At 39.0% G+C, this 22,491-nt stretch overlaps 1 protein-coding gene across 2 annotated transcripts; it reads right to left on the reverse strand.

Annotated features, from left to right (window-relative positions):
* Window positions 1-387: 387 nt before the first annotated feature.
* On the reverse strand, window positions 388-21,703 carry disp3 (dispatched RND transporter family member 3). 2 transcript variants are annotated; one of them, XM_077522859.1, is made up of 23 exons: window positions 20,830-21,703; window positions 20,565-20,678; window positions 20,137-20,474; window positions 15,561-16,338; window positions 13,961-14,180; window positions 13,751-13,887; window positions 13,108-13,242; window positions 12,865-13,025; window positions 12,574-12,713; window positions 11,128-11,219; window positions 10,889-11,050; window positions 9,773-9,934; window positions 9,555-9,695; window positions 8,358-8,494; window positions 7,126-7,295; window positions 6,888-7,018; window positions 6,633-6,817; window positions 6,423-6,549; window positions 4,628-4,773; window positions 4,393-4,552; window positions 4,222-4,335; window positions 3,961-4,148; window positions 388-3,012 (listed from the first exon to the last, which is right to left on the reverse strand). In XM_077522859.1, exons 3-23 carry the CDS (start codon window positions 20,179-20,181, stop codon window positions 2,665-2,667), a joined length of 3,879 nt encoding a protein of 1,292 aa, XP_077378985.1. In that variant the 5' UTR covers window positions 20,182-20,474; window positions 20,565-20,678; window positions 20,830-21,703; the 3' UTR covers window positions 388-2,664. The 2 variants fall into 2 exon arrangements, with proteins under 2 accessions (XP_077378985.1, XP_077378986.1); XM_077522860.1 differs by having other exon boundaries at window positions 389-3,012; window positions 15,561-16,075.
* Between the last annotated feature and the right edge of the window lie 788 nt (window positions 21,704-22,491).

The raw sequence follows: 22,491 nt of genomic DNA on the forward strand, positions 1-22,491 counted from the left end.
TAGTAAGGCTTTTTTTTTTTTTTTTTTTTAAATGACCATGTATAGTAAGGCTTTTTTTTTTTTTTTTTTTAAATGACCATGTATAGTAAGGCTTTTTTTTTTTTTTTTAAACGACCATGTATAGTAAGGCGTTTTTTTTTTTTTTTTTTTTTTTTTTTTTAAAACAACCATGTATAGTAAGGCTTTTTTTTTTTTTTTTTTTTTTTTAAACGACCATGTATACTAAGGTTTGTTTTTGTTTTTTTTAAACGGCCATGTATAGTCAGACATTTTTTTTAAATGACCATGTATTGTAAGGTTTTTTTTTTTCTTTTTTTTTTAAACGACCATGTATTGTAAGGCGGGTTTTTGTTTTTTTTGTTTTTTTTAAACGACCATGTACAGTAAGGCATTAATTTTTTTATTTTATTTTAAACGACCATGTATAGTAAGGCGGGTTTTTTTTGTTTTGTTTTTTTAAACGACCATGTACAGTAAGCCATTTTTTTTTTTTAAACAACCATGTATAGTAAGGTATTTTTTTTTTAAACGACCATGTACAGTAAGGCATTTTTTTTTTTAAACAACCATGTATAGTAAGGTTTTTTTTTTTTAAACGACCATGTACAGTAAGGCATTTTTTTTTTTTAAACAACCATGTATAGTAAGGTATTTTATTCTTATACTTTATTTTTCTTTAAACGACCATGTATAGTAAGGCTTTTTTTAAACCAGCATGTATACTAAGGCGTTCTGTATATATAGTAAGGCTTTTTTTTTTTTTAAACGACCATGACCATAGAATAAGGCGTTTTGCTTTTTAAATGACCATGTAGAGTAAGGTGTTTATTTTTTAACGACCATGGGACCATGGGTAAGGTGTGTTTATATAAACAAGGCGCTTATTTAAGGACCATGTATAGTCAGGCGTTTAAAAAAACAAAAAACAAAAAACAAAAAAAACAAAAAAACATGTAAGGCTTTTTTACAACCTTGTATATAGTAAGGCATTTTTTTTTTCTTAAACAACCAAGTATGGTAAGGTGTTTTATTTATTTATTTTTTAATTACCATGTATAGTCAGGTGTTTTTTGTTTTTTTGTGTTTTTTTTTAAATCCCCTTGCACAGGAAATGTTGCTACTGATGTGAATCTGCCTTCAGGGTGTTGCCCACGTCAGCCACATGAACATAAGTGTGAAAAGAGGTATTCAAAAGGGTACACACAATTCTCCCGTGTCTGTGTGTGAGGAAAACTGGAAACGAGTATATTAAAACTTTTCTAAAACACTTTTGAAAGCAAAAAGCCGGGAAATAGCGTTTTTTTGGGGGTGGGTGGGAGAGGGGGGGGTCAAATTTGAATCCAGACACCAACGGAAAATCATTTTGCTTGAAGTCACATTCAATACACAACATCAGAAGGTGGGCTTCGTCACTGACTGGAATTGATGATTGATGGAAGTGCCCACCTTTTGGCGTGTGCTTCAGCACTTCCAGTGAATGCTTGATTATGGGAAGCCTCACAAAAATACATGTATGTGTATTTGCTTTGCTCAGTCTGTGAATTTTTTCAAGGTTTCGTATGAGCAAGCATTCAATGAAACTGTTGAAGCACACGACAAAAGGTGGGCACTTCCCAATCATCAGTTCCAGTCAATAACGACGCCCACCACTGCACAATATTACACAAAAATGATAACAGGTTGCAGAACACGCATAAAGCCCGTGTCTCTTATGAAGAAATCACACGAAGGCCAACATGGTCATTCACAATCCGCTTAGAGCACAAACGTCCCAAAAGACTTACATTCAACTCGTAAATACTTTCAAAAGCTTGAATAAATACAGTACAAAAAAACCCCCAATAACATTCAAAACTATATTCAGAATACATATATATTGAAATGTATGGTGCAAAGAGCTGCAGGCAAGTTAATGATGCAATTAATTGCAGTGGCATGCTTCCATTTCAATTCAATAAAATGTATGGTGCAATGAGTTTCAGTGGTTCCAACTAAATGAAATTAAAAGTTTAATTAAATGACATTTTGTTTAATGCACGTTGTAATGAACTTGCAGTGATGGGTTACGGTTTCAATTACAAAAAAAAAAAAAAAAAAAGTGTACAACAAAGTAATAATTATCTTGAAATAAGAGCTCCATTAATTAGAAACTAATGATTAGTTGCCAAGTCAGCCAAAATAGAATATAAATAGGTCTACTTATTTATTTTTTTAACTAGACTTGCATCAACAATTAATGAGTTCTTCTTCCATAGTTTTTGGTACAAACTGGATACAAAAAAAGTGTGTTTTGTCTAAAAAAAATATTTATATTGTTCCACAAATGAGGCGTTGAAGTCAGTTTTTTTTTTTTTTTTGCACCTGCATTGAAATATGACATCTTTAACATTCACTGTGAGTGCAACTAGTGTTGCTATCAGAAGAAGTCCTCTGTGACATTTTTTTTTTTACACCAGTCCCCACCTTAATAAAAACACAGTAGGCGTTTGTTTGTTAATAACAAGGCAATAAAAAAATCAATCAAATACTGAACATAAACGTTCAACAAAAATGTACACAATACATTAATTGTAGTTTGTAAATATGAAATATTAAACATGAAAGTTAAATACTTCGGTAGTGCCTCTTCTCATTGAGAATCACTGCCCTGTGACATCATCACATTTACACAACCACAGACAACCCCGCGCGGCCCCCCGCCCACCACGCGGCTCCCCCCGCGGCCGCCAGCGCCAGCACGGCGGCGGCGGCCTTCAGCACGCTGCCGGGGGTCCTGCTGAATTCGGCGGGCGCGGCGCTGGCCAGCGTGGCCACCGTCACGGTCAGGGTGAACAAAATGGAGACGCTGGTGTTGATAGCTACGATCTGGCCGAACTTGGCGAAAGGCACGATGACGCAGAAGAAGAGGGGGAGCGTGGAGATCACCGTGGTAACGGCACTGGACACGATGGCAACGCCCACATGCTTGACCGCCTCCACGCTGCGCCGCTGCCTCGAAGCCGCTGCCGCCTCCTGCCGAACAAAAGGCGATACATGAATGCCACGTGGCGATTTAGTTCATGTCTAACGAGCACTGAACAAACTTTGAGACGTTACTGTCTTCATGGCTGAGGGACTTAGATAGGTATGGATGAATGATAATCGAAATAGTAACTGTATGAAAGGAACACAGGAAAATGGGTGGGTGAATGACAGCTCAAGCTCAAGTACAATAGAAACTTAAGAAAGATGGATGGAAATGGATGACAGCTAGACAGGTAGATAAATAAGAAAGATGTGTGGTGGAGGGATGGTATATATAAATATACATGGTTGGTAATGGTATAACTAGAATAAATAAAAAAAAATAGATTTTAGCTAGATGGGTATATAGGTAAATAGGAAAATTAGTGGACAATAAGTAGATAGGTATGAAGATACACGGAGAAAAGAGATTTTAGCTAGACAGGTATTTTGGTGCATTGAAAAGATGACTGGATGGGCGGGTGACAGCTAGATATGTATGTAATAATGACAGGTGCATGCCAAGTATTTAGGTATGGAGATACACAGGGTAGGGAGGAGTACAGTACACAGGTACATAGGAAAGATGGGTGGATGATTGCTAGATGGATAAAATCGTACATACTTTCTATGTACAATGAGTGGGTGACAGCTAGAAAGGTATGCAGGTAAATGTGAAACCTGGGCGGTGGTGGATGAAAGCTACATAGGTGTGTTGGTAAACTACAAGATGGGTATGGATGATAGAAGCATTGATATGTAGATGCATGGGAAAATGACGGATGGATTAGCTGGACGGGTATGTAGGTCAATAGGAAAAATGGGTGCTAGGAAACTAGATAGTTATGGAGATGAGAAAATGAATGCTTGATGGACAGATTATAGTTGATCTACTGTAGATATACTGTACATAGGCAATGTTGGTGGATGATAGGTAAATGGGAATAGTCGACTTACGCAGCCGAGTCCTGCGGTAGTTGTCGTCGTCGTTGTCGTCGTCATCTCACCGGCCAACATGAATCCTTCCACCAGATGCAGACAGTAATCCACCGACGACCCCACCAGGATGGACAACGAAATGGCCTCCACCGCTCCCAACTGCCAGCCCAAGCAGTACATGAGCGCGCCCACCACGCAGATCACTCCTGGCAACAGACCGACAGTGGCCTAAAACGGGCCTGAGCAGCTTCAACCTCTCAAACCTTTTGTGACTTGTACCCAGGACAGTCAGGAGGACTGGAAGCAGCAGGAAAAGATGCGCTGTGAAAACGGAGACGGCCGCCACGCAGATTGCGAGGGACAGCAGCAGACTCCAGAGGGCGCTCTCCACACCTGCAACACACTCCGTCAACACACGCACAAATCTCGAACCCGCATCCCACTGATTACCGATGATCTCCATGAAGATCTGCTTCCAGTGCTCACAAGTCTGGAAGCCTCGCCTCAAGGCCGACGAGCGCGGGAGAGCCGAGAGTTGCGCCTGGATAAACGTCTCCCAGCGGACGAAGTCGGCGTACGTCTGGAAGGACGACTTGCCCTTGTACGTGGTCTAAAAACCACAAGATGGCCACCTGAAGGAGCCCCGAAAAGGCCGAGCGGCGAAATGACGTTGACGACCGCTCACCGACTCGAAGGCCATGGAGAGCCATCGGACCTTCCCGCCGCGCGTCCCCACCGCCCCGTGGGACAGCTGGCCCGGGAGCAGGTTGGGCTCCGGCAGAGCGCGACAGTCCGGATGCAGCAGAGGCAGAACCGACGACAGCTTGTTACCTACAAATTCAAATTCAATCAACTTGATTGGTCTTGTATTGAAGGGGGAATTGAAGGCGCATAGGCAGGTAAAAAAAATAAATAAATAAAAAACTATCAAAATACGATCATTAGTTAAACATAAACAATCAAACTAATAATTTTTTGTATTTTTGAAAAGATCAAAATAAGGAAATAAGGGAAGAAATAAGAAGAGCAAGAGAAAAGAATGTGATGAGAAGAAGAGCAATAAAATAATAATAATAATAATAATAATAATTCTAATAATAATTTAAGTGTTCAAAGTGTTAAATGTTTTCCAAGTTTTGGTTTGTTTTGTTGTCCAAGGTTTACCACATACGTTAAGGTTCCTTTGCTTTTTCTTTGGCTTTTTTGTGACACCAGCACGGGTTAATTGTTGCAAATAATTGATGAATCAGACAAAAAAACAAACCAAAAACAAACAAACAAACAAACAAACAAACAAAACAAAAAACGTTGCGGTTCTATCCACTTATTAAAAAAAAATAAAAAATAGAACATTTTTAGTTGACACTTCAAAATGTGCACAAATTATTCAATTGACTTGCAAAGTGTCGATTATGGTTTTCCAAAGTAAAAGCAGATGTTTGCAAATGTTTCATTTTGAGTCAACACAAAGATAATCAGTCCACTTTCATGTAGGACAACAAAAATTGAAGAATTTTTACTGATGAGAGGCTCAAATTCTAAGATTTTGGACAATTTTTAAATAAATATTTAATTATAAATAATAATAATAATAATAATAATAATAATAATAATAATAATTATTATTATTATTATTATTATATTATTATAATCACTATCATTATTAATAATATTGAATAATTATTATCATCCTCATAATAATAATAATAATAATAATAATAATAATAATAATAATAATAATAGGGATGTTCAATACCACTCTTTTTTTTCCAGACCAATACTAGTTATGGTAATCAACTCTTGAGTACTTTTGATTAAAAAAGAACGAAAAAAAAAAAGATAGATAATTAAACTTTTTTTTTTTTTTAGCATTCCAATGCAGCAATTGTCATAAAATATTGCATAAAATATTTGGCAATTTTTTATTCTCCTAATTTCTAGTTCTTGATTCGTAAAACACACACAGGAGGGCTGTATCAGGCTGACATCAACACCGATACTGATACCTGGTATCAGTACTCGGCATTCCCTAAATTTGATAATTGAATAGTTTTTGATTAATTTATGCACGCTGTACTTATCAGTTGTTGTTTTTTTAAATCTGTAAAAAGTAAAATTTTAAAATATATAAATTTCATTCCGCTACATGAGTGGGTCCCATGTGGTATTAATTCCTCACAAAATAAATAAATAAATAAAAATAAAAAAAAATAAAAAAACGTCAAAGGTCACAAACTTCAAAGGGAGTTAATACTTTCATGAAGCATGTATAAATACATACAAAAGCACGAATACATGTATATAAATGTTATTATTGTTACGGTTGTAAATCGCCGGTGTTTGAGAAGTTGTTGAAATGATAGAAAATTATTGGACATGTTTTGCATGAAATACGAATAATCAATTAGAAGTAAAATACAAAGGCAAACCATAATTACATTGTCACCAAAAGACGCAAGCAGTTTGTTGTTGTTTGTTACCTGAAGGCAGGCACTGAGCTCCTCCGGGCTTCACCAGTTGTTTATTTGCACTAACAGCTTTGCAAATCTTGCACAGGTGTCCCATTTCCTGGAAAATGTCAAAGTCTGGATCCAACACGACGTTGCCCTGTTTTGGGGGAGAAATAAAGACAAACTTGACAGGATTCTATTGATTGATAATGATAAGCCACGAGGACACAGAAAGCTCACAATGTCTCCAATAACGTGATTGTCTGCGCGCTGGCTGCGATTCACTCCCAAGATGCCGAAGACCACGAAGACCATGGCGCCCGTGTCGACCAGGGGACGCGTGGCCGGCCGGCCGCAGGCGCCGCCCGTGCACGGGTTGAAGCCAAACATCTTGGACGCGTTCTCTGGTGCGGCAGAGGCGGAATCTTCCACGAAAGCAGGCAAAAAATCACAGTGAGGACAACACAGCGCATGTCAACACTGCCTCAGACTTACCTGTGGGAAGAGGAACGTAAAAGGTCCCCCGTGCGGGTCCATCCGGCGAGCGACTGATGCCGCAGCCAGGCGGGCTTACGCACACTCGAGTAGGATGTGGCCTCAGTTTGTGCTGGGCGAAATGCAGTTTCCTATCGAGTCAAAAGTTCATCTCATCGACTAAAAATTGAAATACAACTTTGTTTTTTATTTTGTACTTGTTTGAAAAAAAAATGTTTTGCTATTGATCGACGTCCACCTGCTGTGCTGCTGCGCTGATGCTGCCACGTAGAAGGCAAACTCGGGCATCCAGCTGTGGCGACCGTCACACGATCCAGATGTGATCATCCAGCTGGGGTACGGGTAGTAGTCGTGGGATACGCACACCGTCATTCTTCGCGTGTAGTTGCGCCACGGTTGATTAAAAGCCTGAAGAAGACATTTTCTCTTCAAGGGATATTCAACACGGAGAGGTGATGGACTGCTGCCAACTGTGTTTACATGAAACTGCTTCAAGGTTGAAAATTACTGCAAAATTGATGATAGTTTCTTGAGCAGAATTTCGTAAGACAAAGTTCATGCGTTTGGCAAAACACACAATGTTTATTTTCTGATGTTTCATTTTCAAAATTTAAATTTATTAATTTAATTTAATTCACTGCGATTGGCTAGCAACCAGTTCAGGGTGTCCCCCGCCTACTGCCCAGAGCCAGCTGAGATAGGCTCCAGCACCCCCCGCGACCCTTGTGAGGAATAAGCGGCCTACAAAATTCTATTAACTTCTAAAATTCTATTAACTATTAACTAATTCTATTAAATTAATTAACTAATTAATTAATCTGAACTGGTTTTTGCAAGTCAAGATGAAAAAAAAGCAAGTAAAAGTATTTTTTCCCCCCCCCAAGAAACAATTCTGTTTTTTTTGTTTTTTGTTTTTTTTGATGAAAAACTTGGGGGAGGGGAGAAAGTCCATTTTTGCGAAAAAATAAAAACATCTTGATTACAGTCACAATACTTCAAAAATAATTTAAAAAAAAAACCCCACAATATTTTAAAATGTTATTTAAAAAATAAAAACATTTATTTTAAAATCTTATTTTTCAAATAAATATACTGTTTTTATAAAAATATTTTTAACCCCTAAAAAAAAACAAAAAAAAACAACAACCCTAGAATAAAAAAATCAGTAATATTTCGAGAAAAAAAGGTCATATTTGTTTGAAAATATTTACTCTAGATGACGCGTGGTTTTTGTGTAGTGTGCGCAAACCTGAAAAGGCACTAAAAGACTGATGATGAGTGCAGCGGCCACTTCACGACACAAATGTCATATTAGCTTTGAATTATGCTTCTAAGAAAATCAGGAAAACAGGAGTAGCAATATGTGACATGCGACGTGAGTCGAACTAGACTTCGTAGCAACTCTGACTTGATTTTGGACTTGGAAATTTAAAATTCCATCCCTGGTTGTGTGGTGCATGTGGTGCTGACCTGAAACGAAGACACCTGCTCGTGATCCGTGCCGCACAGCGTCCATGGGGAAGGCGCGCTGGCGTTCAGCGAGAAGCGGTAAATGCTGATCGAGCTTCTCAACTCCAACTTTGATATAAACACTGTCAGTAAAAAACCTGAAGAAAAAAAAAAGCACGGTCACGCCTGGAAACAGACTGCTATCCATGGGTTGGTGCATCAGTAACCATCCTGTCATCCATCAATCCAGACCTAGCAAACTATCCTAACGTACAAATTCATTTCTATATAAATACCTACAAACCTGCATACAACAAAGTAACTAAACAGGAAAAGCTTACTAAAACAGCTGAGTTTATTTTGGGTTGATCAGAGTCACTTTAAAAAATGGTGCCAAGTGTGTGCTGATTCCCACATAAGTTGACTTTAAATGTAAGTCGCTTATATCAAAGTTATAGGAGGGTGTGCACACTTAAGCAAACAGTATATTTTACCTTTGAAAAGATTGTTGTTGTTTTTTGTTATAACCACATAATGGTGGAAAACGTTAAATATCTTTGTCTCATTTTTTTTACATCACAAAAACCTGGCATTTGAACAGGACTGTGTGGGAGTTTTTATGTTCACTGTAGCTAACTACCTGTCTGCCATAATACCCATAGCCATATTTTTAATACTTTGTCCTTCACTCCCAAAAATGTATTGACACGTTTTTTTTTGTAAGAGTACAGTAGGCTTTGATGCAGCTTCTGACATGAAGAGGTGGCTTAAAGCAATGGTAATTATTACAAAAAACGGCCAGTAGGTGGAAATAGAGTAATAAGAGATCAGCCAGGGGCATGTTGCAACAAGCTCTTTTTGTGTTTTCACCAGGAATGCAATGAAACTTAGCTATATTGTAATGCTAATTGTAATGCTATATTGTAATGCTAATTGCTGCAAACCAGTGACAGATTCAAACACACTTTTTTTCCTGATGAAATTGGAGACTTTAATCTTTATTTTGGTAGGTTCTATGTTTTTATAGCAATAGAACACAATATTCTGTGGGCCTTGCAAAATCAGTCAAAATCCAGTAAAACAGTCAGGAGCGAAGGAAAAATGGTGAAAATGGCTGGTAGAAAATGAGTTACAAAAAAAAAGAAGAAGAAGAATCTCAGAATAATCCAAATGGATTCATCATATTTTGGATTAGAGTTCTTCACTTGGCCCATTTACCTGTTTGGTTGATGCTTGCATTTTGTCGTGCTGTGTTTCGAGTCGCACTTGAGGTGTCTGCTGTCTCGCCGGTCTGCTCATTCCCGAATGTTGACCAGGAAGTATGACTGGACAAAGGGTGTGGTTTCTCCATGAACACACCTGAAGAATACATCACGCTTTATTTCCAAAATATTGTTGTTTGTTTGCAGTTTTCCAGCTTAAGCAGCCTCCCTCACCTGAGCACATGGGGCAGGAGATCCCCTGACTGCTGAGGTTGCTCCTGAGAGCCAGAAGCATCTGGAGGTTCGTGTCCTGGCGGAACAGCAAGGGGGCGTGGGAGGCCGGCCTCAGCAGACAGCAACAGCCCGCAGATACCAGCAAAAGCAGCAGGAAGACGCCTGGCCACAAGCATCGGCAACAACATGTAAAGATTTGGTTGCCATGGAGCAAGTTTGGAGCGATCAGACTTGAGAAAGCGTCTCATCATACTCATAATAAGCAGTACACATTTTGATGCAGAGTGCAGAACAGGGTGAAAGGCTTATATTGCACTTTCAGACAATTCAATTCAATTCAATTCAATTGTGGTCCTCAAAACTCATTTTGACCTCCAGCAAACTTATCTGCTCACAATTTTGCTTCATTTATTGTTTTTATCTTCTTTCATAAGCATTCCAAATAGTTCAGTAGTTCACCGCATAATTTCATGCAGGGGTGATAGCGGTATATTGTCGCGTACGTTGCATCACATGAAGTTATGTGGAATATTTATGAATGAAGAAAGCCATCTAGTTTTATATGCGAGTAAATTGTTTTTGTAATTCACGCCATTGTGGAGTGATGTCACTTGTAGTCTGTCACTGTCAGTGAAGTGGAGGTCCTTTTTTTTCGACTTCGCAAGTGAAATTTCCGAGGGGGGGCGTTCCCGTACACACTTCCTGGTTTGAACTCAGAGAAGTCCAACTTCCGACTATCCTCGAATGCAGCATCATCAAGTCCTTCAAATTTACGAAGAATTGATGTGCCATAATTCGTCAATATCGCATTGAAGTGAATTGAATTGAATCGAATCAAACTGAACTCTTGTGAATTGAAATTGAATCGATTGAGGAAATTAGAATCGATACCCAGCCCTAGTAGGGAGGGTGAATCCATTTTGTCAAAACATGTCGGAAAACATGACAAATTTTAAACGGTCAACAATTAACCAATAAAATGAGCAATGCATGGCTCGTTTGGTCCATATGTCATGTGAAGGAAGACAACCTTGGGAAAATATTTGTAGCAAAACCACAGTTTTTGCAACATACAAATGGAAATTTCCAGCCCAATTCACTGTGCGATTGCCTTACCGAGAATCATTTTCCTCCTCTCTACAGCCGGCCGGGCCACAAAATGCTCGAGGGCCCACTGGAGCTTGACGCTGACCACACCTTGATGGTGCCCTGCAGGGTCCATTGGCGCCTCCACCGACAGGGAAAGAACACCCGCGTCACCGTCCGCCTCGAGGGGATCTGTCGCCAGACGCGCAGACGTCAAGCGCCATTGCCGACGTGTGCGCGAGCGAGCCCGTTCCAGATCATAATCTCACCTGGCTCCATCTCCACTGACAGCAGCGCCACGTCGTCGTCCTCGTCCGACAGAGGGCCGTGGCTCGATGACAGGCCCCCAAACGACTTGCAGCTTTGTGAGGGAAGAGGCCGTTTAGGGAAAGAGACAGCTGAGGGGATTAGATGTCGGGCTCGGTGTTGCACAGCATGCGCAAACACAACCATTTCTTTTCTTCTTTTCTTTTTTTCTTGCACATTACTGTGAGCCAGAGAAACTAAAAAGCATAAATTTGTGAACATGACTGTGTGTTGATAGTATATGAACATAGTAATCAATGTACTGTATATGGTGGAGGGAGACGATTGACATTAGAAACAATGACGCAAATCGTAATAATACTGGCAATACTAATAAAACAAATCAAAATCAGAACTCAAGACTACAATGCGCTAAAAGACAAAACAAAAACTAGCATCAATGTACCGGTAATTAAAAACCTTAGAGTTGAAAACAAGCTGTAGCAAATTATGCACACAGAACAATTAATTACAATACTCGCAGGCATGTATTATGAATTTTATTTCCTCTCTGAAAAATGTCTAATATTATATTTTTTATTCCATATTTCTAACTTGTGACTGTCTTCTTCTGTGTGTCATCATCATATTTACATGTAGTGTAGTCCATTTGTATGTGCTGTACTGCCTCCTGGTGGCCGGTTATGATTCTATGTTTTTATAACGTTAAAGGATGAACATCTCCCCCACCCCCCAATACAATTCTTGACAATAATGTGTTCTATGCAGCCCCAATAGTCTCAATACAGTATTATGGTTAATATTGTGTTAGTAGAATATAAGTTACGCGGCAAAATCCAGCAGTTTTTAATCAATATTAGTAGGCAGCCATTTTGCCACTTGCTGTCGAGTGGTAAAATTACCTCACAGTTGTTCAGGTCTCAAGTAACAACCAATCACAGCTCAGTTTCGGAAAACAGGTGACTGTGATGTCATCTTCAGTCGAGAGCGAGTGGCAAAATGGCTGCCTCCTGAGATGGGTAAAAACGGCTGGATTTTGCTTCAGAACTCATATTCCACAAAGGCAATATCAATCAAAATGTCACGTTTAGACTAGTGAGGTCACATTTATAGTCAGGAAATGTTTAAGAATGATTCCCCCTTTAAATATGTATAATTGCTATTATACTTATTCTAAAAATATTTTTAATGAATTATTTTTTTTTTGCTTTTATATTTTGGAATGCTGGAATGGAATAATGGGATTTCCATTGATTTCATTGGTGAAACATAATTCGGGATACGAATGTTTTGCACTACTTTAGTTATAATAATAATAATAATAATAATAATAATAATAATAATAATAATAATAATAATAATAATACAAATAAATAAATAATAATAAATGTGACACATTCAAAACATTTTGCTGTTCTGTTTCGCCCAAACAAACACAATTTTCTCACCAGCGTAACCCGTCGTGCTCGCGTGGCTCCACCCACCGCGTCCAGATACACAAGGCGGCCGGCATCAGCACGCAAACCCAAAGCCAGCAGCAGCTGACAATGAGAGCCATGAATAGGCCAAAGTCGTGCACGGCTGGGATCTGTGTAAAAAAAAAAAAAAAAAAAAAAACACCAAAAAAAAAACACCAAAAAAAAAACCCCCTTTCACTTTGTGGGAAATGACTGCTGAGCCAGGCACTTTTGATTCAAGCACGTAACAGAAAGCAAATTGGACGGCTCCGCTCTGACGACCTTGGAGAAGGCGTTGGCAGCGTAGGCGGCCGCCGTGGTGAAGGAGGTGAGGAAAGTGGCTCGGCCTGCCGTCTTGATGGTGTAGACCATCCGCCGCTGCGGATGACCAAGATGGGCCGCCTGTCTGAAGGTGTTGATGAACACAAACACATCATCCACACCTGAGCCAAGAAGCAAAGAAAATTACAGGTTTTCGTTTCCCCCCATCCCATCCGGTTTCCGAATTACATTCATTTCCCGTACCGATTCCAATAATGACAAAAGCCGCCACTCCGTTGAGAATACCCAGGTACCTCACACCGAAGACCACGTGATACAAGAAGAGGGCCATCAGGCAACTCAGACCGATGCTGGCCAAACCGAAGAACGTCAGAAAGGCTACACGGAAGACAGAATGACAAACAATCACAAACCAGAATTTTTCCCCCTCTCAAAAATATTTCAGTACATTTTTAACTCATTTGTTCCCAAAAACGTATAAACACGTTCTATTTAAATATTATCATGCTCCCAAAGACGTATTTAAACGTTTTTTGTAACTTTTTTTTTTTATGCTTTAATACAGCCTCTGAACTGAAGAGAATGCTTGAAGCAATGCTAGGTATTACAAAAACGGCCAGCAGGTGGCAGCAAAGTATAAGAGATCAGCCAGGGCCATGTTGCAACAAGCTCTTTTTGTCAGTGTTTTCACCAGGAATCTAAATAATGATTAAACTTAGTTATATTCTAATGCTAATTGCTGCTTCTGGTGAAAAAAAGAGACTCTTATCTTTCTTTTGGTAGGTTCCATGTTTTTATAGCCATAGAACACAATATTCTGTGTCATAATCCAGTACAATAATGCGAGTGCGAGTGAATGAGTTCATATACGGAATCAGTGTAATACCAGAGAAAGAGGTCAGGATGTAGACCAGCACAGTAATGCAGACTCCACTGACAACCGCCAGCATCATATCATTCCTGAAGGTGTGCCTCACTTCATGGTCGAAAAGCTCCGTTCCCCCATAGAGAACCTTTACCTGACTGACAGCAGCAAGACGGCATGAGTGGAAGAACCAGCGCGACTCGACATCGCAATGATGAAACGTCTTCTGACCTGGTGGACTGCTTGGCCAGGATTTCTGCGTACTGCACCACAAAGTTCTTGAAGTGGCTCCTCTGCTCGTCGGCCCGGTCCTGGACCGAGTAGTAGGACGGGAGAGGGGCGCCGAAGTGGATTTCGCTACGCAGGAGGGACGAAGAGAGATGCTCGGGGGAGAGACTTTCATCCACGTACCAGTAGAACTGAGGGTGGGTGATCGCCAGACTCAGTGAACCTGCAGGGAAAACTTCAAGTAAGGTGGACTCTGCGCTACTGGTTTGGGGTTGGGGCAGTCGGTTTTCCTTTTCTAAATACCGTTTAGTACCACAGGAAACAACAAAATCATGTCATATTATTAAATAGATGATTAATGGAGTAATACAGGGTTTCCGAAAGTATCAGCAAGTGTCTGTTTAATGCTTTTTTTAATGCTGACTTGAATGCAACTTTTGTGATTAATCGTAAATTAATCGTACGCTATACCTGTTGTAAATGTACAGTAAAATATTTAAGCTTTTCATACTCTTATTAACATAAATGTGAACAAATAGTGTTACCAAGTACAAATGTGGATGTGTCTGGTCATCTATCTTTTTGCTTGAAATTTTTTAGCACAACTGTAAATGTACAAACGTTAAACATTGCTTAATGACACAAAAATGCTATGTATGAAGTCACCAAAATTCACATGCACATCTCTACTCATGTCAACTTCAACCTCAAATAAAAACAGTTGCTACAGTATTTCAGAATTTATGGGCTTAAGCCTTTGTCTCACCATAAATTGCGCTCATAAGTATAAGCACAACTGTAAGTTATTCATAAAGTTATTTGAAGTTAAAAAGATATACAAAAAGGAGTGTAAACATTGAGACATTTATTTGTGTTGAGGTCATTTTATGCCACTAGGTGGGGTTAGTGTTTCATGTTGGACATTGGTGACAGGAACAGTCGGGTTTTCGTTTCAAATTCAGAGAAATTGGTATTTGGCAGGCCATTTTGTTCATAATTACAACAATTCACCGCCAATATGTTTACTTTCTTATGAAACAGTACTGTTCAGTATGTACACAGTATGTATCAGTATCAAATTTTTCAACATAATCGGCCAATTAATCAGTTAGTGAAATATTTTTCTGCCAAAATATCGGCCGGCCTTAGTATTTTGTTGAGTGAAAAATTAATATGGTGTTTAACTCATTTGCTCCCAAAAACGTATAAATATGTATTTTAAATGCATTAAGTGTCCCAAAGACGTTTTTTTATTTATTTATTTATTTATTTATTTATTTTATGCTAGAGCAGGTGGCAGCAGTGTCAACCAAGGCCATGATGAAAACAAGCTGTTTCCTCCACAATTCTAAGCAGATTTGTGAGTAATGATGAAACTTAGTTATAAATGCTTATTGCTGCAAAACGGAAACAGATAGAAATATACTTTTTTTTTTGCTGATGAAAGATGAAACTAGTTTTTCTTTTGGTAGGTTGCATGTTTTTATAGCAATATACTGTGGGCCTCGCAAAATCAGTCAAAATCCAGTAAAGCAGCTGGGAGCGAAGTGGGTTGCTTCAGTGAAAATGGCTGCGAGTGAATGAAGTTAACTGGTGCGCTCACCTTGTATGTCAGCCAAATCGGGACCCATGCCGTCGTAGTAGACCTTCCCTCCCCGCTCGCTGGGGTAGAGATACGACAGGAGCGAGCTGGGAGGCGAGCAGTACGACGGCCCCAGCGGGAGGTCCCTCAGCGCCTCCACGGGCTTCCAGCAGAACTGCGGGAAGCGCGGGTGCCGCATGAGGAGGCGCTCCACATCGTGGATGGTGCGCAGGCGCTCGGGCGTGAAGATGTTGCGCTCGCCCTCGCCCTGCGCCACAAACACCAGCTCCATCCGCCACAGGGCCTGACTCTGGAGGTAGTAGTCAGGAGCCGAGCGCCGTCTCCGGCCGGACGACCCTCGATCGCCTGTCGCCGGGGATTCGTCAAGCGTCCCATTGTTGACCGGCTCCGCCGCGGCCTCGCCGCTATCCGAGTCCCGCTGCCGCCGCCTGTCCCAGGAGCCCAGCTGGGTCTTCAGCGCCATGGCGAGGGCGTCGAAACGCTCGGCGGAGAAGTGACTGTGGACCTCGAAGGCACTGTAGGAGAGGTCGATGTCCAGAGGTGGCCAGTAGAGGAGCATGAAGGCAAACAAGGTGCAAGGCAGGAGGACAAAGCCCCCGAGGACCACCCCGCTGGCCCAAGGGCGCGTGTAGACCCAGGCCACCGCCTTCCACGGCCCCCATACCAACCCGTGCCTCAAACCTGCGGCCGCCGCCACCTCCGCTTGCTCGTCCTCGCCTCCCCCCCCCCAGGTTGTGTCAAACAACGGCGCCTCATCGTCCACGTCCATCCTTGGCGTCTGGAAGGAAGGAGGGATGGAACGATATCCAAATATCACAATACGATATCACAATATGATGATGTCACGATATAATAATTAACAAGATAATGTGGGGAGGTTGGAGATATTAAAAAAAAAAAAAAGTCACAATATTCATATAGTGCCAAAAAATAAAATCTTTTTTTTTTTTTAAGTCATTCAAGACGATTACAATTTTAATCTAAAAAAAATAATAAAAATTATTCAAAAATAATTCCTGTGTAAAATGGTCAGACAGAAATAATATATACTGATTCTAAATCATTTTTTTTAAACATAAACTTAACATTCATAGTTTGTGTTTAAATTAAATTGTTGGTAGCTATTGTGACGCTTTCATGCAGCATTCTGCTACTTGTGCACAATTACAACTCACAATAACATCTGGATGTAACAGAACATAACAGAACAAGCTTTTAATAATCCAAAAGACAAATTTCGATTTCACAATTTTGCAAATTTTCAACGATTCGATTTTCAAAATGTATCGAATAAATTCATACTAAAAACCCCCCCACAATATTATTATTATTTTTATTTTTTATTTTTTTAAGATAACAGCATGTGCTGCTTTTAATTTCGTGACTTGATGACAACGATATTGTGGCAATTTTAATTATTATTTAGAGATGGTACTCGGTGCCAAAAATTTGAGAACTACTGATTTGTACGATATAACATGACAATGTAATGTTGTTGTAAACAATATAATGCCGCACTTTTTTCCATATGATTTTATACTAAATTCAAAGGCTGATATTGATTCTAATTTCCTCAATCGATTCGATTTTGAGTCACAACAGCTCAGTTAGGTTCGATTCTAATTTGTTCCAATTCGATTCACTTCAATTCAATCTGATATTGATTAACTATGGAACATCAATTATTTTTAAATATCATGGACTTGACCAAAATAAATAAATAACCAAAACTCCACAAACATTAAATTCGAAATGAGGTAGTACCTGGTTACATTTTTTATTTATTAATGAAAGTAACACACTGTGTAATCACTCAAAAGTGTTACACAAACATGAAAATGTTCTCATAATTCTAATTCACTAATTGTAAATATAAATAAAAAAAGATTCTGAATTGTCGTGAAGTGCAATAAGTCAGATCTTTCACAAATGTATGAAAACTCATTCATGTGAACAGCAAATTTTAAAGGCACAGTCTTCCGTTTCCACTCAGGAAAATGCACTATACAAATACAGGATTTATACCCATGAACTTCTTCTCAATCAATACCTCTGGGCTTCTGTTAATGTCCGGTAATGTTTCTTTAATATACAAATTTGTCCTTTAAATTGATATTTTCTTGTTAATTAATATGAAAAAAAAGAGATACTACAATAATCGATTCATGGTTTTATGAATCGATTCAATATTGATTATTCAATTTTTTTAAACCCAGCCCGACTAAAATCTCCCGTGAGCATTTCGAGCTATAACGACATCATGAAACATACGCAGTTAGCATAATAGTAAGTTCAAAATTTTGTTCATGGTGTTCCCAAAATATTAAAATTTGGCTTCGGCAACTATTTTATATATCGACAATATTTCGGTCCTTTTGAGATTTCTTGAAGTGTGTTAACTTATCCTAGTGCATGATGACAGGCCAACAGAAAAGATATACAAGATGATAAAAATAAAAAAAAGAAGCCAGACGATCAAACACACGCACACACAAGCACCATCTGTGAACGTGCTTGCATTCCAACATCCAACAGCCTCAAAAGTGATAACAAGATCTTAGAAAGGAAGTCAGCTTGAGCCTGATAGGCACACTGTGACGGACTTGAGTGCTGCAGCTCCAGCGTGATGCTGCCAACAGAGACGCGGCGACGGTCTGTGAAGTCATGTGTCCGCTCATGTCTTAACTAGATTGTTTTTAGCGCCTGCCACCATTGTTCAACACTTCAATTTGTCAGCATACCTTAGCAAGTCCATTTATAAGATGTGCAAGTGTGGGCAAAAAACAAACAAACTTGTTCTGGCTCGGATGCCTCCGTTTATAAGCAATCATCATGCCTACTATATTCGCTATCCATCCATTTTCTATTGCGCTTTAAGGTCACTGATGTGATGGATGCTGGCTAATCGCAATGTACTTATAGATAAACAAGAATTCCCATTCAAGACAAACTTTTCAATTAATGCGAGTTTGTAGAATAGGGAAGGTTTTTGAGATATGACATATTTATGTTCTAAAAAAAAGTGCTAATAATATGCAAGTTATAATATCGATGTTCTCTTTATGCTACAACTTTGATGAGGTCCTGACACTTGCATGTCCAAACAGTATTCTTCCATTTTTGATGCAATTTCATTAAAATGTTATCAATCGATATTGCAGAGAGCCTTCTATATGCAAAGCATGTTTCATTCGAAATTATCAACAGTAAACAAATGCAAAAGTACAAACACTACTTTGTGACAATTAGGTACATTTTGTAAACTGTCAAAGCACATTAATTCATCAATCAAGCAGTCATCAAAAATATCAATATCTGATAAACTAGAGCCAATTCAAAGAAACAGAAGCAGTTTTTGGACCAAGCAGCTCAAAATTACCCAGAAGCCATGTTTGCCATTGTTATTAACTACATTAGTTTACTTTACTGCATTCACTTGGGGAAAGAAAACAAAAACCTGTTTTTTGTTTGTTTGTTTTTTACTATTTTTCTTTTTATTTTGGGGTGCGTTGTTTTTTTGTGCATTGTCTTTAAATAGTGTTTTATTGACATTTTTTTCTGTTTTTTAAAAATATATATTTTTATACCATAAAAAAATTCCAAAAACAGTAAAAAGGAAATCCTAAAAAATAAATAAAATAATAACAATTAAAATAAATAAATAAATAAATAATAATAATAATAGCCTTGTTGGCTAAATGCTAAAACCTGAGCATTTTTTCCCATAATGCCACTGGTAATAACTTGTGGATGTGTATACCCTGTTGCATTATGGGCAAAAAAAAAAACAAAAAAACAAAAAAACAAATTGCACTGCAGTCAAGAAAAAAGAAAACATTCAGAAAAACTGGGAAAACCATTTATTTAAAAAAAATCAGAAAAGCTTATGACTTGGATCGATGAGATATTTAACATAATATTTTTGTCACAATGATTGCTATAACTATTGATGATCTCATCTACTAAATCACTTACAGTAGTTGTGAAACTCTTGTATTTTAAATGTCTCTTTTAGATGTATTGCTCCCTGTCATTTGTTGTTTGGCTCAATTGCTTAAATGAAAAAAAAAGCATGAATGAATGAATACTGTTCCTTGGTGGCCAAGGCAGAAGGAGCACAATGTCAACGTGCGTTGAAGGATGAAATCATTATGCATAAGCTGTTTATTTACTTTTGCTTCATGTTTTTATAGTGTAATACTGCAGAGGTCTATTCACGCTTTTTTTTTTGTGTAGTTAAAACTGACCAATGGCATTTCCATTCATTTCAATGGGGAGAGATGCACCACTGTGCGTAAAAATGAATAGATACATTTCATAGCCAATTAGAGGCAAAAAAAAATCTAATGCCATTTTTTGTCCACCCCCGACAACAGTAAAGTGAGATCTCACTCTGAGAGCCTTTGACAACATTCGTGACCTTTACCTCCCTTCACTCACACCCATTTGCACTCATTTACACATCAATTGTGTGCCCACTTCCACTCAGGGCAAACTTCCTTCTCACGTTTGGATGGTGAGATACAAATATCACATGATGGTCTTAACATATCAAGTCACTTAATTAAGCACTTACAAGAGGCTGACGAGAGGAAGGTGTCAGGGTCTCACGGGGGTCCATTCAGGCCTTCTGGGTCCACTTGCAACGTGCGCTTTGCGGTATCATCCCCTCCTGCTGCTTCTGGAAGGTGACGCTGATAAGTCATCAAGTAGAAAACTCCTCCAGGAAAAAATATTTGGCTTTCCCGTTTTGTTTGGCTTTTTGCACTCCAGTCTCACTCCTCTCTTCTCCTCGCCGCCGGTCGTCCAGGCGACAGAGTCAGTGAGACATTTCTTCCCTCCCCTCTCTCTCTCTCGTGGCTTTGTTCTGAGTGGAAGGCAGGCGAGGAGCGTACCAAAGCATTTGTGCACACACTGCCAGCAGAGAGCAAACAAGAGGATGATGGGAAGAAAAAACAAACAAAAAAAGAAAAACACCTCACTTGGTTTCACACCCTGACTCACTTGATTACAGTGTGTGAAGACAAACTGTTTAGTGGGGATGGTACAGGGGAGAACCCACCCCGAACCACTCCCCTTAGTATCTTAGCTGGGTTGGTACGATCCGGTCCGGTCACGCTTGATGGGGGGGGGCATAAAAAAAAAAGGGTGATCACAATGATTGGCTACAGTGGGACACAAAGTGCAAGCAATTTGGCATCATCGTGGAGAATACGAGTTTATTAGCGAGAGGTTCATTTCCCGGTGGATGCTGTATGTGTGCGTGTACCTCGTTGTGCGCCCGCTTTCCCCCGCAGCGCCACTCATCCAACATTAATGACCCCGTGCCAGCAAACTATCCATCAGCTCACTTTGCAGCCGTTCACACTCCTGCGGATGAGCTTGACGTCAAGTAGTGTTGATTTACCATCCATATCAAAAACACATCATGGCCAACTAAAAATACAGAAACATTGTAAGGCGATTGAATGGCGGATCTTCCTGTATATAAAATAGGGATAGATTATCGGCGCAGATATTTGGCGAATATCGGTATCGGCCTTTTTTTCAAAATCAGACGGCCAATAAAAGGTAACGCTAAAACCGTTTTAATCTCAGAGAACTATTTATTTAAATTTTCAGTTAACTTTATAAGAGATGGTGCTGACCTTGGGAACATTCTGAACCTTTTGTTTTTGTTTTATATTAAAACAAAGAAATGTGAAAGTGTAAGATTTTGGGGAAGAAAAAAAAAGAGCTATGGTATTTACTTCTTTCAGTTTCCTTTTAAGACAAACTGATAACCTTGGGAGCTACCTGAGCATTAGACATTTAAAATGAAGTAGGCCTATATTGTCTAAGATTAAAACAACAACAACAACAAAAGAACATTTTGAAAAGTCTGAAAAGTTGTTCAATAAGCATTAATGTTTTAAGACATTACAACAAAGTCAAGATTGAGTCAAGAATATCTACTTCAAATATCTGTTATCGGCCTCTTTGACTACTAATAATTGGCACGGCCCTGACAAAGGGGAAAAAAAAAAAAACACGAGTCTATCTCTAATGTAACTGATCTGTGTGCAAATGAACAGGCGCTGACTCGTCCATTCGTCTCCTTACAACTGGGGACCCCGACGTGATTCATTAGTCAAATCGTGTCAGGAAATGGTCATCAAAAATAAGCATATTTAATACCATATAGCAGGTAGTTCCGGCCCAGCCATTTGGTGAGACAGGAGTCACTTCATGAATGATGATATACAGTACAACAGAAATGGGACTGGTAGCGTTAATTTTGTTCCACCATGCAGGTGTTCTAAACTGTTAATTTGGCCTGGTTGTATAGTGTCAATATATCCACATTGCTAGTGTCGCTGAGGTGGACAAAATTCCAGTTTTAACATTCAATTATTTTCAAGTGTCGGTTTTAACATTTAAAAACTAAATTTGACTACTCGGAACTAACATTGCAAATAGATACCAACAACAATGTTAGTTAGAATAGTCGTAACTATTTTGAAATGTTGGAATTTTCATTCAAGATATCTGCAACGTAATTGTGAACAGTTGAATTGACAACTATAATCCATATTTAATACCACTTGTTTCAGACTCACAGATTTGGCCTATAGGACAAATGATGTTGCATTAATGTCAAATGACAACTGTGAATAGGAAAAATGTAGTTCCGGATATCTGAAATGTTCTTTTTGATCGTCTGCATGATTCAGTGCAGCCAGCCATTAAAGGCTTTGCCATAAACGGCCAACTCCGCCACTGTTTGTGAAGCTATTATTAGTGTTGGCGGAGATGAACTCCTGATTACATAAACAAATGAATCACAATTTGTTGTCACCTGTTAACTAATAAATGTCTCTTTTTAGGCCGGCTCTATAAAAGCTTCGTGCCTGCGACCGAATCACAACCGCAATGACCTTAAAATACATAG

Source organism: Festucalex cinctus, chromosome 5 (assembly GCF_051991245.1).
Source record: "Festucalex cinctus isolate MCC-2025b chromosome 5, RoL_Fcin_1.0, whole genome shotgun sequence".
Lineage (NCBI taxonomy): Eukaryota > Metazoa > Chordata > Actinopteri > Syngnathiformes > Syngnathidae > Festucalex > Festucalex cinctus.